Source organism: Balaenoptera physalus (assembly GCF_965194825.1).
Source record: "Balaenoptera physalus genome assembly, chromosome: 6".
Classification (NCBI taxonomy): domain Eukaryota; kingdom Metazoa; phylum Chordata; class Mammalia; order Artiodactyla; family Balaenopteridae; genus Balaenoptera; species Balaenoptera physalus.
In genome coordinates this window covers 48,269,301-48,287,272 of record NC_138885.1, presented here as the reverse complement: position 1 = coordinate 48,287,272, position 17,972 = coordinate 48,269,301, and the positions used below count along the sequence as shown (strand labels likewise).

Below are 17,972 nucleotides of genomic sequence, written 5' to 3'. Positions count from 1 at the left end.
ACACTACCTTGGTTAGACAAAGCCCTTATTCATTAGAAAGTGAGGCCAAACAGTACAAAAAGTACAAGAAAAATGGGGTTCCCAAGCCTTTAGATTTCATGAGTCCGTTTAAAAATGATTTTTTTTTAAAAGGAAGTAACTGACACCATGTTTTGTTGTCAAACTTGTTTTGCCAGGAACAGGTTTGAAAACCACTACAATCTACTATCAGCATAATTTCATACAAGAAAGAGCATCTTATCAAAAGAATAAAAAGGGGAAAAACCAAAAGGATAAAAATCTCAAGATAAATAACAATTACTCAAGAAAAGATAATTGGCAACCAGTGGTAGGCCACAGTCAGATATCCAGCTTGAAAAATCTCAATTAAGGAAAGGAAAGAAAAGCTCTGGGACTATATCTGCTTTATCATCTGATGCATCTGTTGCTTTAACTAGTAAAGTTATACTTATTGCCTATGAGGGTAGACGTCATTGTTTTTAACCCATTTTGGAGAGAGGAAATTAAGGCTCAGAGACACCAACTGACTTTCTCAAAAGCTCTTCTGGCAGTATATGGTGTAGCCTGCATTTGGAAGTCACCTCCTGACTTATAAGCCCTTTTTAATATACCAGGCTGACTCGTAATATATAAAGATTGTTGAACACACAGAAAGGGTTCCAAGTTCAACACTGCCACGTGCTATCTCTTATGTATTTCTTATCAGTGCTATTCTGTACATATGGATACCCGTGTCTTTTCAGCAGCCCAGACATAACACATTGTAAATTAGCATAAGCAAAAGCCATACCAAACAGGTGCAAACACTTACTAGCTATATTACTTTATGAAAGTAACAAAGAAACCAAGAATATTTAATATGAGTTCTTATAAGATTTTGTTACATCTATTTAAGTCTCCATTCAGAACTTTAATAGAATATATTTTATAAGACATGCATATATTTTAACCCTTCACTTCAATAAGCCACAGTGTGGTGCCATCAATACATTCATTAATAGTGACAGCATTACAACTGATGGCTCCAAACAGTCCCTAGATAATGAAACTTCACGATACTCAAATATCAAGGCCAAGTTCTTGATCTATCTCTTTTGTCAGTAGTTTTTCTCTCCTACTGCAATTAGCCATCTGACATCTGTTTCATCAGTCCATGGCAATAAAGAATCTGATTTGACAAAGAGGCAGCCCTCCGAAGTCTGTATGAAAGAGTCACAGCATCAATTTATCGTGCTCAATGTTAAATCTAGTGTGCTTAGAAAAGAAACGTCTAATTTAAATACTAAATCACCCACTTTTCCTGAACTGCAAGACTTATATTACTGCCCAAGAACCCACAACCCCTTTTCTGATTTTACTATTCTGTTTTGTACTATATTTTAACCCCCAAGAATTAAAGCCCCTAATGTCAAGAAGAGCAAGAAGTCAGAGAAGACCCTTTAATAACATAGAAAAATAAACGTAATGTTGAGTAGAAAAAGAGTATTATTATAATACAGCAATGCCAATCCTAAATCCTGAATCTGCTTCCCTCCTACAACAACAGTAACAACAAACACATTCATATACAAATGTAATGGAGATTTAAATATTTCAGCATCTGATTACATCCAGAACTTTACAAAGAAAATGACACATGAAACAGTATCAGATCACATGTGTTAATTTTTATTCTGTAAAATAGTTACCAAAAACAGTTTACCAAAAAGCAATTCAAATGAAAATCAACTGTTCCCTTTTCTTTCTTACTTCAAATTTACTTTGCAAATACCAAATACCACTGTAAGAAAATACATTTTTTAAAAAAAAGCTGCATAAAAATAAATTTAAACTGAAGTAAAAGCATGTGTTTATTGACATTGAGTGTCCTGATATTTACCAAATACCATTAGTGGTTGGAAGAAGAAACATAAAGGTGAATAACTCAGAGTGATCTAGACAAAAAGACCAAGAGCATCAGCAGTAGATACCCCTGGTTTGTATATTTACTATGAAACACTGTATATTGCCATTCAAATTCTATAAATTATATTTTAAGCAGGCTTTAGTGAAGACACTACTCTCTACCTTAGCACATCCCTAGAAATCATGACATAATAATAACCAATAATTATAAAGGTTCCCTGCATTTTGACCATAAGTCCCACATCAAATAAGTCATAAATACAAGCAATAATACATTTAAAAGCAAATACCAAACTTCAAACTTCTCTACCAATATAAAAATGAATTTATGCTCTTAGTTCTATAAAACGAACATCCAACTATGCCTTCCAATCTGCCTCATTTTAGGAAATACACAGATGTGACCATCTCAGAGGCACTCAAAGGACAAATACTAACTCTGATTTTGAGTCTAATTATAACAAAAGTACAGTATTTTGCTTATTTCTGATAATTCGAAATGGCTACTTCAGGGATAATTTTGAGGGTTTAGGTCTCTTTTAAAAGCTATCTAAGAAAACTTAAAATGATGTCTACTTTTTCTTTTAACAAGTATTCCGATATCCTTAATAACTTGAAATACAAGCATTGGTTTTTCCTCCTTGGAAATGAGTCTCTGTGGGTATTACCAGCACAAAATAATAGTCCTATCCCTACAATGAAGTAACACCCTTAACTTATTTAAGAATACTGGCCCTTAAGAAAACTGGTCCTTGAACTCTGACTCTACATAAAAGTACTATAAGATAGACAAACTTAATGACTTATTTAACTATTTTTCGTATCACTTTTTAATGAATATTTTGACTCAGTTACAAAACTAATGAGCTGTCTACATTGTGCTTTTTGCTACACCCATCATATATATTATCATTTCCCCACTAAATTTATTTTTAGACTATAAAGTAACATTTTTACCCTAGCCAGGACCTATTATAATCACTGAGTTATTTATTAGCAAGCTGATAACTATAAACCTGCAGCCACATCACTGCACCACTAGATGGGGCTTGTGCACAGGTAGTGTGAAATGCGAGAGCAGTCATTCTGAAGTGGAGAACTCTGGTCACAGAGAAAACAGTAAAGGAGAGAACAAAGTGAGATTTTAAGAACAGATTTTAATTGCATTTGGCAATATCGCATAGGCAAAATTGTCATAGAGCAAAGGCCCACAGCAAGTGCCTTTAACTGTCAATAAAATGATGCTGTTTCAATTAGTGAAATTCCTCCTGTTGATTCTTTTCATAATAAAAAGGAGGTGGGCAAACAAAAACAATAAAAATAAGAGTTAGGTGCTAGCTATGCCACATGCAAATTATTTGGCTTTGTGCAAGGTACACATTCCTTGGGACTCCTTGAGTCCTTGGGACTCAGTTTCTTCATCTGTTAATAAAAATGATAACCCCTAAGGATGCCTTAGAGACTCAGTTCTCCCATAATCTTTAATAGGAATGTCTAAGACATCCCTAGAAATCCTAGAGTATTCATTAAAAAGTTGTACTTGTTAGGAAAAACGCAACTTTGGGGTACATCTCCTATCCATACCTATCTTCCTCCCCAACCAGAAGGACTTAAATAAAAGTTCTGGTGATGGGCTTCCCTGGTGGCACAGTGGTTAAGAATCCGCCTGCCAATGCAGGGGACACGTGTTCGAGCCCTGGTCTGGGACGATCCCACGTGCCTTGGAGTAACTAAGCCCGTGTGCCACAACTACTGAGCCTGTGCTCTAGAGCCCGCGAGCCATAGCTACTGAAGCCTGCGCGCCTAGAGCCTGTGCTCTGCAACAAAAGAAGCCATCGCAATGAGAAGCCTGCACACCACAACGAAGAGTAGCCCCCCCCTGTTCACCGCAACTGGAGAAAGCCTGCACGCAGCAACGAAGACACAACACAGCCAAAAATAAATAAATAAAATAAATTTATTAAAAACTATATATATATATTAAAAAAAAAAAGTTCTGGTGCTGCCATCAGCCCAGCCTGGAAAGAACCCAAAGATTCTTTCAAGCTCTGGGTTCTCTCTGAATGCTGTATCTTTACACGGGTAGGTCACATATTTATATGCATTAACTCCTGGAAACTATAATTAAAGCAGATCACCATAATGTGAAATATTGATTACATATACACTGCTAAATTTGCCTGCTTGGAAATCACTAACAACACCCAATGAGTAAACAGGGAAAACTAATGAGAAGTGAACTAAAGATGTTGATTAAATAGTGTAGGAGAACAGGATAATAAATTATAAAGTAGCAAGAAGTGGGCAATGCCTATATAGATACTCCAAGGAATCTAAAGTTACTGCCTCTGCCTCTTGTTATTAACACTTTAACAGATTTTCAGAAACAACTAAGAAAATAATTTAAAATTTTTTAATAATTAAAAAAAAAATAAATTTAAATAATTTATAATTTAAAAAAATTTGACCCAAATTTTCTTTTCCACAAAGTAACTGCATCCTAACAGAGAAGTTCGCATATTTGACATTGCAGTATACCTTCTAACCCAGAAAAGTTTGCAAAGTGAGCATGACATCCATCTTTCTTAAAATATGCCTTTGAAGCCCATTAAGTACCTGAATGAAAATACACCTTGCAAACTTCTTTAACCATCTTGTTATTTCCTAAAGGTCTGTGCCTATGTAAAAGTGAAAGTTTCTAAGCTGTATCTGTTATGGACTATGTTTGTGTCCATCTCCTTACCACCAAATTCATGTCAAAACCTATTCCCCAATGTGATGGTATTAGAATGTGGGGCCTTTGGAAGGTAATTAGGATTAGATGAAGTCATGAGAGTGAAGCCCTCATGAATCGGATTTGGGATGAGTGCTCTTATAAGAGTCACAAGAGAGCTTGCTTCCTCTCTCTGCTCTCTGCCTTGTGAGGATACAAGGAGGAGGCCATGTGCAACCCAGAAGATGGACCTCACCAGAAACTGACCATGGTGGCAGCCTGATCTTAGAATTCCAGTCTCCAGAACTGTGAGAAATAAATTTCTGTTGTTTATAAGCCACCCAGTTTATGGTACTTTGTTACAGCAGCCTGAACTAAGATAATATCTAACAAATATGAAACAGTAAATATAAAATTTTTTTTAATGAGTACAAAGGTTTTATTTCTCTTCTTTTTTTAAAATTAATTAATTTATTTATTTTTGGCTGCGTTGCGTCTTCGTTGCTGCGCGCGGGCTTTCTCTAGTTGTGGTGAGCGGGGGCTACTCTTCGTTGCGGTGTGCGGGCTTCTCATTGCGGTGGCTTCTCTTGTTGCGGAGCACGGGCTCTAGGCACGCGGGCTCTAGAGCGCAGGCTCAGTAGTTGTGCTGCACGGGCTTCGTTGCTCCGCGGCATGTGGGAACTTCCCAGACCAGGGCTCGAACCCGTGTCCACTGCATTGGCAGGCGGATTCTTAACCACTGTGCCACCAGGGAAGCCCCAAAGGTTTTCTTTCTTAACTCCCCTACTGAATTATTGATCCAAATTGTGATTTCATGAAATGTCTCATCTAATATTTACTACATATCAATAAAGATTATTATTTTCTTCCCTTGAGGAGTTTATGTTCCCAGGGAAGTACAACTAATTGATAGCCATAGTAAACATGGTCTTCTCAAATTTTTTTCCCACTTCTACTAATTAGTTTAAAAAAATGCCCCTGTATTTTAGTCTGCAAAGGAGAGCAAATGACTTTTTTTTTAACAAACCAGTTAGACCTGATTATTTTATTCTCTTCATGCCTGATATTCATGGAGTTAGAAACAGGGAATATTTTAAATAATAATCCTAATCTTAAAAAGAGAAAGTAAAGAGAAAAGTCTCTTCATTTTATGTCTCAATTATCTTGCCTTTCTTTAGTTTCTAATTAGTTAAGCAGACCCCTGTTAATAAATTATCTTAGAACGTAGCCATCATTTGTATTAGATTTCCCTTAAAAGATAGATATATATAATGATTGGTCTTTAAAATATATTTAAAACATTGAAAATTCCAAAGAAATATTCCAATAGAAAGAGAATAGAAATATTCCAATAGAATAGAAAATGTTCCAACAAAATGTTAAATAAAAAATGGATTACAAACATGTATATTGTGATCCCAGTTTTAATTTTTAAAAATATGCTAAGAATGGAAAGATATACATTAAAATGTTGTGTCACTTTCTCTATGGGTTTTTCCATTGTTTTTCTTTTTGTTTTTTGAATTTTCAACAAAGAACTTATATTACTTTTATATAATCAAAGAAAATATTTATATTATCATCACTTTATTTTAGATAACAAAAGAATACATAACCTATTATAAAGATATTTTTATAAAAGTATGATATTGCAAAATAATAAAATATATCAATCTGATTTCTAAGAAAATAAAGTCTGAAGATTTCAACTTTCTCAAAAGGTAGAGAAATTGTTTCCCTGTACAAGCACTCACTCTACTGGTGACAGAGAGAATGTACTTATATTCTGCCATTTCTGAAGTAATTGCATTATTTTCTACAAACACTAGAAGGCAGGGTTTTCACTATAAAACAATTGTACCAATTATCACTATTATATGCCTTTCTGGGTCTGTGGTTTCTGCTAATATGTGATCAACTATCACTGTATTTATTATATGTCTTTTTTAGACTGTACTTCTATTAAGCATATGATCATTTTAAATTACAGTCTGACTCCCATGAGATATTTAATAGCTGATTTATCATATATAAAATTAACTTATCTCTACTTACATACTGAAAGGAATTCAAATATATATGTACACACAATGTACATATTTCAAAACTGCATTTTTTGGATTGTATTAACAAATATGTAAGTCTCTGATCTGACACCATCTCATATTAAATTTGAATGACTAATAAAGACGTTGAAAACTGAGGCCCATCTGGTTCTAGTCTAAGAAAAAACGCAAAGATAATTTTTAAGAAATTAGTTAAATACCCTCAGAATTCCAGATCCTTAAGAGAACAGAAATGCTTTTCTCTAACTCCAAAAGCTTCTAACATATGAGTCTTAGGAATTCTGGTAGTAGTGGAAGAGAAGCTGAGAGGGAAAATGACATTCCAGGAAGAGAGAACAGCAAGAGTAAAGCCATGGCATCTCAAAAGTTCGTAGCTTATTTGGGGGATGTCAGAATAATCTGATATGTCGCTACAGGAGAGGGTACATTGGAGAAATAGCTGAAGATAAAGTTGGAAAAGTAGAGTAAGGTCACTTGGGGAAGGACTGTTAGGCTATACTTGGGAGTCAGACTTTATTTTGAAGGCAATGGGAAAGCTGCTGAAGACTTTTAAACCAGGGAGAGCTGTGACTAAGATCTGTTTTTAGAAAGGTTATAATATACAGGACAAATGAGAAGAGTGAAAGCTTGTAGTAGGGGACTTCAAGGAGTGAAGTACCCTAGCCAAGATCTTAAATAGAGCAAAAACACTGTGGGTGCTAAGACAAAGTATTCCAATAACACCTCAAAAGGCAAGAATGACTAGACTTGGCGAAGGGCTATAAATACAGTGAAAAAGGGTTTCAGGCCTTGATAAGTGAGTGGATACTTATGTCTTTAAGACAAATTGAAGCTTTAACAATTCTAAGTGCCAGGTGCTTTCTGAACCCAGGTTGCAAAATCTACTTAATACCTGGAAATGTACGACTAGAATTCAGGGGAGAAGTGAGACATAAATAAGTAAAAGAAAAAAAAATAAAATTAAGGTTTTTTGTGACTTATGAAAGTAGTCTCATTATGTCATCTATATTAGACTCATACCCCCTATTAAAGTAACTAATTGATGTCAATGAGCAGCAATAGAATATAAATTTGAACTGAGAACAAAATTAACTTAGCAAAATTAACTTTCCAACTGAATGGTACCCATGTAAACTATGGGATGGTACTGCACCGTCAGGTATAATTTAGTCAATTTAGATTATTAATTAATCATTATCCACTCAAAATACACATAAAAAAGGTATTGGCAAGTATGTGATTTATGTTACATTTACAGATAGGGATTTATTAAGATGTTTAAAATACACTTATGCATTTCATTTGAAGTGATTACACTTATTTACAGAGTCCCTCAAATAGATTTTATCTCCACGAGTTGTCCATGGGGTGGGCTGGAACTGGTAGTAACAACAACAGTAACAACTATAATACTCTTGATAACATACATATCATTAACAGAATTTATTTTCTACTCTTCATTCTCTCCCCCCACTCCTTCCACCCTTAGTTTGTAGAATAAACTAGAGGCCTTAGATGCTTTTATTTGGCAATTTATAAAACCTGAGTCTTCCGAATATAAATAAACTAGATTAGAATGCTGATTACTGAATTTTATGAAACTCTTTGAAACAGAAAATATAGACCAAAGAAATTTAATGTTTCACTATGAAACGCATCTAATCTGGTCTAGACATATAAACTGGGTGCCATAAATGCTTGCTAATTATTACACAAAGTTTAAATCTGAGGAAAATTTCAATCCAATTATTAAGCTGTTATAAGTCTGACTATCTATGCATGAATCTTATAAAACTTTCATACTGCTAACATTAATTAGGCCTTCATATACTGTTTTAAATGAAATTCCATCCCAAAAGGACAAATAGCCATCAAAGTTTCTTACTTATTAGATTATTCCTTGAATTAATTTTTTTAGACCACCACTGAATTACCTACATACAGAGTTTAAAATATTCTTCTCCACTTATCTGAAGGCTGAGCCAAGCTGAAAACTTTGAGTCATTTGTATCTTATAGATTAAAGACTGGGGCCTCAACATATTATCTCACAAGCAAGCAGCCTCTTGCTTCTATTTTAGTAGGTTTCAGCAGAATGGGTTGGGAAAAAAAAAAAGAAGAAACAGGAATACTTACTTAAACCTGGCAGGTGAAAGAGGAGTAGGAGGAAACATTCCTGGTTCAAAAGAATCAAAATAAGTCACTGTCCAAGAAAAGCTGCAGCAGGAAAATCCGGCAGTTAGGGATATTATAAGTAGAGTCCAGAATCCTTAATGGGACAAGAAAGGGGAAAACTTGAATTATTAACACCAAAGCAATTTAAATTAACCCAGTAGATCATGTTCAGAAGATCACACGTATTTCTGATCTTCTAAATTATATGTAAGTGATAGAATCCGGCAGTTAGGGATATTATAAGTAGAGTCCAGAATCCTTAATGGGAAAAGAAAGGGGAAAACTTGAATTATTAACACCAAAGCAATTTAAGTTAACCCAGTAGATCATGTTCAGAAGATCACATGTATTTCTGATCTTCTAAATTATATGTAAGTGATAAAAGAGATATGAGCTTAATAGAAGCTCTCCCATGTGGAAGTGTAAAATATTAAAGCACAACTAGAAGTCATATCATTGAATATTTTAATTCAATTATAATTTACTATGTGGAAAAGAGTACAAATTCAACTTAAAAATGTAACTTTTAGCTTCAGTTTTATAAAATTCAACTGTAGAAAAAATGGCAAAACACTTCACTGTTAAAATGTCTTGACCTTTTTCATTTAACTTTGTGATCATAGCTTGCTGCCTTTTATTACTTAGTACTAAGCAATCCCTTTCCATACCATGCACTTTTGACATATGAATCAATTTTAGAGTGTCTACTCTTTACAGCTTTCCTATAAACATTACAAACCAATTCTGATTATTTAACCTTGCTCAGTATATGAACAAAAGTTAATGTCCAATTTATAAATGAGTTGGGATCCTAGATTTTATTTTCAGTCACACTGGAGCTGCATTTTGTAAGGGATATCAAGTCAAAAGCGCAGTACTACAGGAGCTGCGAGAGAAAAGGGTTGGAATAATGTGGGGAATAAACAAAGTGACAATAGAGGGAACAATTTAATTTGAAGGATTTTAGATACACACTCAAAGTGCCTTCTTAAGACAGTTTACTAAGCCACTACTACTGATAAGTGTGTGTGTCCCAGGCCTCAGTAGTACACAGAGGAAGGAAGGTTGAGAAGACTACAGTAGAGAATGGCTTATGAATTACCAGATTTCCTGGCTGCACAAAATGCACAACCAAAGATAGCTTTATTTTAGGAAGAAGCAGGAAAGAAATATGTGCAATGGACAGTCTAAACCATTTGAAGCTCAGTAACAGACTGAGCTGCTAAAAGATAAACTCAGAGGAATGAAGTATTAAAAAACAAAACCAAACAAAAAACTATAGCAAAGTATTTCTGAAAGATGAACCTAAATTTTTCTCCTGATAGTCCCCCTTCCCTTACCCCCTTTTAAAAAGATAATGGACTTTGTGTTCACTGCCCCAGAAGAAGGATGTGGCAAAGAAAGGAGAAGCAGCCCAGTACCTCTTTGGTTTTTATGTTGCAAAATAATTAAGGGAACTAGTAGGATAGATAGAAGCAGGAGGAGGGTAGATAAAGAGAAAACGTCCTAAATAGACAGCAAGGATAATCACTTGACTGGGGTGTAGAAAAAACATTTGTGTAGAACAGGGAGAGAAAGTGAGGGTTTTATCTACAGGTGAGAAAGATTCCCCCATTTTGAAGAGTGTTGTGTGTGTGTTTGCACTTGTGTGTGTATGTGGGGAGTCCGTAGTGCTGCTGGGGCTTCCTGGTGGAGCCATCAAGCCACACAACACCAGAGAGGAATTGGAGTGGTGTACAGTATCCTGGCAGATGGACCCAGAGCCAAGCTTGCAGATGCCTCTAAGATGGGGCATAGAAACAGCAGATGGTCATGTGCCTGGAAGGTGCTACACCTGAAAGGCCATCCTGACCAGAATGCAAAATGTTTCAGCAGTAACTCATTTGAGCAAATGTCTTGAGGACTAGATTGCACTCCTATCCCAATATCCTTGCACAGACTCTAGAACCTTGACCAACCTGTGACTGAGTAGAGAGAACCTTAGTAAAGACTGAGGTGCAACCTTCCTGCCAACCCAGAGACTATATGTTTGGGGACTGCTGTGGAATGATGGAAACTTCTCAGTATCCAAAAAAGTGAGAAAGACACAAAATATCCCAAAATAACAAAATGTGAGGCTCCCTAAAGCGCATCAAGCTTTTTCACATAGGTGCTTTAACAGAACACCTGCCAAATTTAGTACAAAAATATTCTTGAGTTTTCAGAAATGACTACTATTCCATGATCTAAGTGCTTGCCTTACTTTGGACATTTTAGTTATTTTATATTCATTTTGAATTAATCAACAGTTACATCCCTGATAAAACTCAGGTCACAAGGACAGGGCTAAAAAAATACATTGCAATATTGTGGTCTAGAAGTGCTTATGCTTCTGAAATTACTCAATTCATGTATGAACAAGTAGAAGAGCCACAGAAGTTGGCAATTTGCAACTAAATTTTTAACGAGGCCCTACCTTCAGAATCCTGAAGCTAAAAATTTGATAACTTATGTTTTGTAAACCCATTTTACCAAGAGTTAACATAATTTTTAAAAGGTACCTAAAAATGAAGCTAGTCTTCCTTCCCCAATTTACCAACTCCATTCCTGAAAGCAATCATTTAAGAGTTTATTGTTCATCTTTTGTAAATTTATAGGTAATGTAGATAGTCATGTACAAGAATGGGGCCAGTTATATACAAGAAATGTATACTATGTATATATTTTCTCAGTTTATTTTATGCAAATGAGATTCTCAGCAGAAAAATTGTCCTGAACTTTTTCACACAACAATTTTGGAGACCTTTCATATCACTACACATAGCCACAATTCCACTGCATATTTTTAAATAAATTAATTAATTAATTATGGCTGTGTTGGGTCTTTGTTGCTGCGTGCAGGTTTTCTCTAGTTGCGGCGAGCAGGGGCTGCTCTTCATTGCAGTGCACAGGCTTCTCATTGCGGTGGCTTCTCTTTGTTGTGGAGCACAGGATCTAGGCACGTGGGCTTCAGTAGTTGTGGCACGGGGGCTCAGTAGTTGTGGTTCGTGGGCTCTAGAGTGCAGGCTCAGTAGTTGTGGCGCATGGGCTTCACTGCTCCGCGGCATGTGGGATCTTCCTGGACCAGGGCTCGAACCTGTGTCCCCTGCACTGGCAGGTGGACTCTTAACCACTGTGCCACCAGGGAAGTCCCCATTGAATATTTTTTTTATTCCACTTTTTCACTATTAAAAACAATGCTGCAAGTAACATTCTTGTACTTAACTATAGTTACACAAGGATATCTGTAACAAATTTCTGAAGGAAGAACTGCTGTGTCAAAGGATATAGGTCTTTTAAATAAATACACACATCCTTCCTTCTTCTCTAGTTTAGTTTTCATCAGTTGATGATATGATGGGAATTTATCTCTTCCATCCTCTTGGACTCAATATTTTCACCTAAAGCAAACATAAGGGTAGGTGGGAGGGACTTCCCTGGTGGCGCAGTGGTTAAGAATCCGCCTGCCAATGCAGGGACACAGGTTCGAGCCCTGGTGCAGGAAGATCCTATATGCTGCGGAGCAACTAAGCCCGTGTGCCACAACTATTGAGCCTGCGCTCTACAGCCCATGAGCCACAACTACTGAAGCCCACGCACCTATAGCCCACGCTCCGCAACAAGAGAAGCCACCGCAATGAGAAGCCCACGCACCACAACAAAGAGTAGTCCCCACTCGCTGCAACTAGAGAAAGCCCATGTGCAGCAAGGAAGACCCAATGCAGCCAAAAATAAATGAATAAATAAATTTATTTTTTAAAAAAAGGGTACGTGGGTAACTCCTATTCTAATCCCTTTACTGGAGTTGTATATTCACTTATCTAATTGGGGAGATCATTTTTCAAAATACATGATTTTTGTTTCAAAGTGTAGTTACTTTTCTAAAAATACGGTAGCAGCTTTATGTATTTCTATAAAAGCTTCTAGCAAAGAAAGATTATGATATGTTCTAAATATTTTAATGTTATTTAGCAGTTTCAGGCTTACAGGAATGAGATGACTTTTAGAAGTTTTATGAAGTCAGAGATGTGGAAGGTGGTCAGCACATGTTACATGTAAGCAGAAAAAAACAGAAAAACAAAACCCTCCCATATTCCCATACTGGGAAAGGTTTCTTATTAAAACAATGTTAAACAATCAGTTACACATTCTTCATAAGATGTATTCCTGCCATAAATAAACAATGGGATGAAATGTGACAGCACATTGCTAATTTCAAGGACTGTTTTACAGTTTGACATTTGAAATGTTTAAACAAAGTAGTATACTATGAAATACAATGCAGTAATAAAAAAGAATGAGGTAGATCTATATATACTGATACAGAATGAACTTCAAGATACTTTAATAAAGCTACAGCATATGCATGATTCCAACTGTTTTTTCTACAACACCGACAAAACCACATATTTTAAATTATCATATATATTCATATTTCTATATACCATATATAGAAAAAGACCTGAAAATATCCACAAGTATACTGTATACTTGTATATCTTGTACAAGTAGATTAGTGGTAACCTTTGCTTTAACTGTCGGAATTTTTTTTGTAGTGAGACTATATTATAACTTACATAACTAACTTATGAAATTAAAAATGAAAATTAAATAGGTCATTTTATGAGTTGTAAAAGCTATAACCAGCTGGCTACTAATAAGTTTCGATGTACTCATGCATAAAACTAATCAACAATTTTTAAAAATTTTATCTAAGCAAAGTTTTGCAACTTTATCAGAAAGCTAGACAGACTTGGATCTTCAAACTTATTATTTCCAAGTACAGGAGCAGAGGAAAGAGGTCTTCCTCCCCTACCAGTGCCCCTTGAACACACAGTTGGCATACAGCAGCTACATTGACAAAGGTCTCCACCCAACTGCCTGTCCACCTGCCACTCAGCTTGTAGCAATTCCACCCCCCTTCCTACTAAAAAGGGTAAAGAGTAGAAGGGGACATTCTGACTGGACCTGGTGAAACTTGAAAACTAAGTAACATCTGTAGTTTCCAACCATGTTAAATCATCATATTCACATGGGAAACTTTAAAGAAAACTTTTTTATTACAGACAATTTCAAACATACACAAAAGTAGAAAGAAGAGTACAATGAAACTCCATATACCCATCACTCACCTTGCAACAATTAACTCATGGCAAATCTTGTTAAACCTATATTTTCCCCTGAAGCTTGTAATCTTCAGTATACTAGGAAAAATAGTTATCACTATCATCTTGTTCCAACATACATTTTCCCTTATTTTTTTTAAATAAATAAATAAATTTATTTAAAAAAAGACAATTGTATCATAAGTAGTCATTTATTAAATGTCAAATCAGTCATGCAGAATAGACATCAAGTACTATTCAAAAAAGGGCAAGAAAACTGGGGTTTCAACTCATCAGGAAATTCTTCACGACTAAGCATGGTTTAAGAAAAAGTATAGACTCTGCATCAGACTCTGGGGCCAGAATTCCAACTTTGACATTTACTCCCTCCATGAATTTGGGTGAGTACTTCAACTTCTCCAAGCCTCCTTTTGCCTACCTGTAGAATGGGAATAATGATGCCTACTTCGAAAGGTAAGTAGAAAGGATTAAATGAGGTTATTTATGTAAAGTATCTGGGAGAGTACCTGGTTCATGGCAGATGTTCAACAAAGAGTAGCTGTTATTGGTATAAAGGAAGAATAACTTCAGCTGGCCTTTGAAGGATGGCAGGGGTGGGGGAGGGAAGGTAGGCACAGCATGACCAAGGCCTGGAGGTGGAAATATCTATGTTGGGTTTTGCAGTAAATAGTTCAGTGAGTCTGGCAAAGAGGGTGAGAGTGGGAGGCATGATCAGCAAAGTGGGCACATTTAAGAGGGTGCAGCCTTGAATGCATGGCTAAGGAGGCTAGCATTTATTCTTTTTTTTTTAATTAATTAATTAATTAATTTGGCTGTGTTGGGTCTTCGTTGCTGCACGCGGGCTTTCTCTAGTTGCAGCGACCGGGGGCTACTCTTCATTGTGGTGTGAGGGCTTCTCTTGTTGCAGAGCACGGGCTCTAGGCGTGCGGGCTTCGGTAGTTGCAGCGCATGGACTCAGTAGTTGTGGCTTGCGGGCTCTAGAGCACAGGCTCAGTAGTTGTGGTGCACAGGCTTAGTTGCTCCGCGGCATGTGGGATCTTCCTGGACCAGGGCTCGAACCCCTGTCCCCTGCACTGGCAGGCAGATTCTTAACCACTGCACCGCCAGGGAAGTCCCCTAGCATTTATTCTTGTTGGCTAAGAAGACAATGAACGTGGAGCAGTCCTAGACACAACCTAGGTTAGAACCGAGTGCAGACAAGCCCAACAAGAGCTACAGTCCTCACTGCTCTAAAGAGCTGTGTTTTGCACCAGGTGCTTCTCACACTGCTCTATGCCTCAGTTGAGGTGAACTGATGTGGCCTAGGACTGGAGAGCAGCCTGTTCAGTAAGCTGTGACTTATGCTTAAAAAACCTGTTAGCAAAACTAGCTGTGCTAATCCAGATTCTTCTTTCCGGAACAAGAACAAGATAGTAGCTGCTAGAGCTGAGCAGAAATGTCTTGAGGCAGACCTGGGGCTGTGGTGTCTGCTTGGGACCATAGGTACCCTGAGGCTAGGAGGATGCCGGGTGATGAGAGCGAGGAACCTGGCATGGATGGATGGTTGGTCAAAACACACAAAGGACCTGCCAAAGGTAGATCCTAGCAGGAGCAGTCCTCGCACCCCTGGCCTCTGCAGCGTCCTCCAGCGTCGTGCCCATCCCGGGGACCTTCTCCTGGCCACTGGCCACCCGTGGCAAGCCTCGTCGGGGCATGCTGCGTAGAGACGTGTCCTCCGACGTGCAGCGCAAGGCGCTGGCTAAGATGTTCCAGAAGCAGAAGTACATCAACAAGCCTGACCGCAAGAAGCTGGCGGCCAAGCTGGGCTTGAAAGACTCACGGGTGAGGGCAGTCTCCCCAAAGCCCCTCCCCCCACGCATCGTACAGATGGGAAGGTTCTCTGAAACCGCTTAGGTCCCACTGAACAGACGGGGTGGGGTAAGGTCTAGAGAGGGAGTAAGTGCACGAGCCAGCTTCGTGGAGGCTTCTCGCTATCTATTTTCCCTTATTTTTAATCATTTAATGAACAATTTACAAAAGAATAAAAAGCCTGAAAAAAACTGTTAGAAATTTTAATAGATATAGTAAACCCAAATTTTTATTCTGAGTTTCCCTGATTTAAAAACAAACAAACACACTATAAATGGGCATTTCCTCTAAGTGCAAATAACTGCTTACTAACTTCATGCATGTATCTGGAACATAACCATCCTGTAAATACTGATTTTAGACTTCAGATAGATCTCTAATTGGTTATAGCTTATTATTAGTTTTGCTTTTTCTTTATGCACTTGCATCATCAAAACACAATGCTTGAAGGAATTTTTAAAATCTTTCATGGCTTACAAGACATGGAAGACAACCATCTTTGCTCCATAATTTGTAAAACATTTTCACTTTTAGATTTATTAACAATTTGAATGCTCAATCCAATGATTTTTTTTCCATTCCTTTCCAGTCACCTGCCATTAGCATTTCTCCACTTACAAACAGTATCAAATAAATTAGCATGCACAGATTCATAAAAGATAAAGACTGTTATACATTCTTTTAGCAAAAGGGGATGGTTCGTGTTTTTGTCTGAAGTCCTTTCTGTTGAATGACTAACTGGATGAGAATACTATAGTTTTCTGAAAAGAATCAGATAGTAAATTATCTTCAGCTTCGCCTGCCATCAGGTTTCTTTCACAACTACTCAACTCTGCTGTTGTAGCATGAAAGCAGCCATAGTCAATATATAAAACAAGAGGCAAGGCTATGCTACGATAAAACTTAATGTACAAAAACAGGTAGCAGATCAGACTTGGCCCAGGGGCCACAGTTTGCTGACCTCTGCTCTGGAGGATTCCATCATGTTATTCTTTTTAGCATAGTTGAGAATAATTGATGAGTAATATTAAATGATTCCTAAAATAATGAAATAGCAAAATGTTTCCAGATACAGGAAAATAAGTTCATTAAAATCTTATAATATATCTTAGGTTTATAAAAGGGGCCAATCACCGATATGGTAATTTCAAGATCAAATATGCTTTATTCTATAGAAAAAAATATAACTCAATTTTCTCTTTATTCTCTGGAAGGTCCCCTAAGAAAGAGTAAATGATATGAAATAACAATTCTTACAAATAGAACTGCTCAAGAAAATTTTAAAATGAAGACTGGGTCCAATGGACCCTGATGGCATACTGAGCATGCAGCCCATTAAGTGACTTTAACTTTGATTCAGGAGATAAGGATAGGGTCTGAAATTTTATAAATGCAAAAAAAGAAAATCTTCAGGGTTTTTTTTGTTTGTTTGTTTGTTGTTGTTGATACACCTGGGGGATGGGAACTACTGGACCAGTAGTTCTTGTAAACTAGCAGCATCAGCATAACCTAGAAACTTATTAGGAATGCAAATTTCTGGGCTCTACCCCATACCTACTGAATCAGAAACTCTGGACCCGGTGAAGCCCAGTAAAATGAGTTTTAACAAGTTTTCCAGGTGATTCTGATGCTAGCTAAAGTCTGGCTTTGTTAGCCTCAGAAACATCCCTCCTGATCACCAAAGTTGGGCCAGGCAGTATCATACTAACAATAACAAACCAATTTCTTGAGATTTAGAGGTCCTAATGTCTGGTTCGCATTACTGCTTTTACGTGTCAAGAGGAGATTTGCAATGATTTCATGACTAATAATTTAGCTGCACACTGATAATTCTTGCTAATAACCTGTACTGCTTTTGCCTTGCTACCATGCCTAAACTATCTCATGGTTTAGAAGGGAATATTTTATACTGATGGATGCAGGATAGTTGGGAATACCAGGTGAAACAACACGTTTTTGGCATACTGTAAAAGTTCAGCAGTGTTGTTAATTGTTGAACGTGTCATTCGCACTTCCATAAACTTGTGCTTTCTTTTTAAACAAAGTTTTTCTCATTGGGAGTTACGGTCATTCATTATAAACAACAGAGATTAAAAAAAAAAAAACTAACTATAATTCCAAA

General features: G+C 36.8%; 1 protein-coding gene across 8 annotated transcripts in view; it reads right to left on the bottom strand.

The window, feature by feature from the left end:
• Positions 1–17,972, bottom strand: part of ARL6IP6 (ARF like GTPase 6 interacting protein 6) — a gene marked incomplete at its 5' end in the record, with an annotated part of 39,565 nt that overhangs the window by 15,609 nt on the left and 5,984 nt on the right. For 7 of the 8 annotated variants that reach the window (XM_082465185.1, XM_082465187.1, XM_082465189.1 and 4 more), the window contains one exon: positions 8,820–8,952. In XM_082465185.1, the coding sequence (XP_082321311.1) occupies positions 8,820–8,952 (133 nt within the window). The other variant, XM_082465190.1, reaches the window with a different exon arrangement.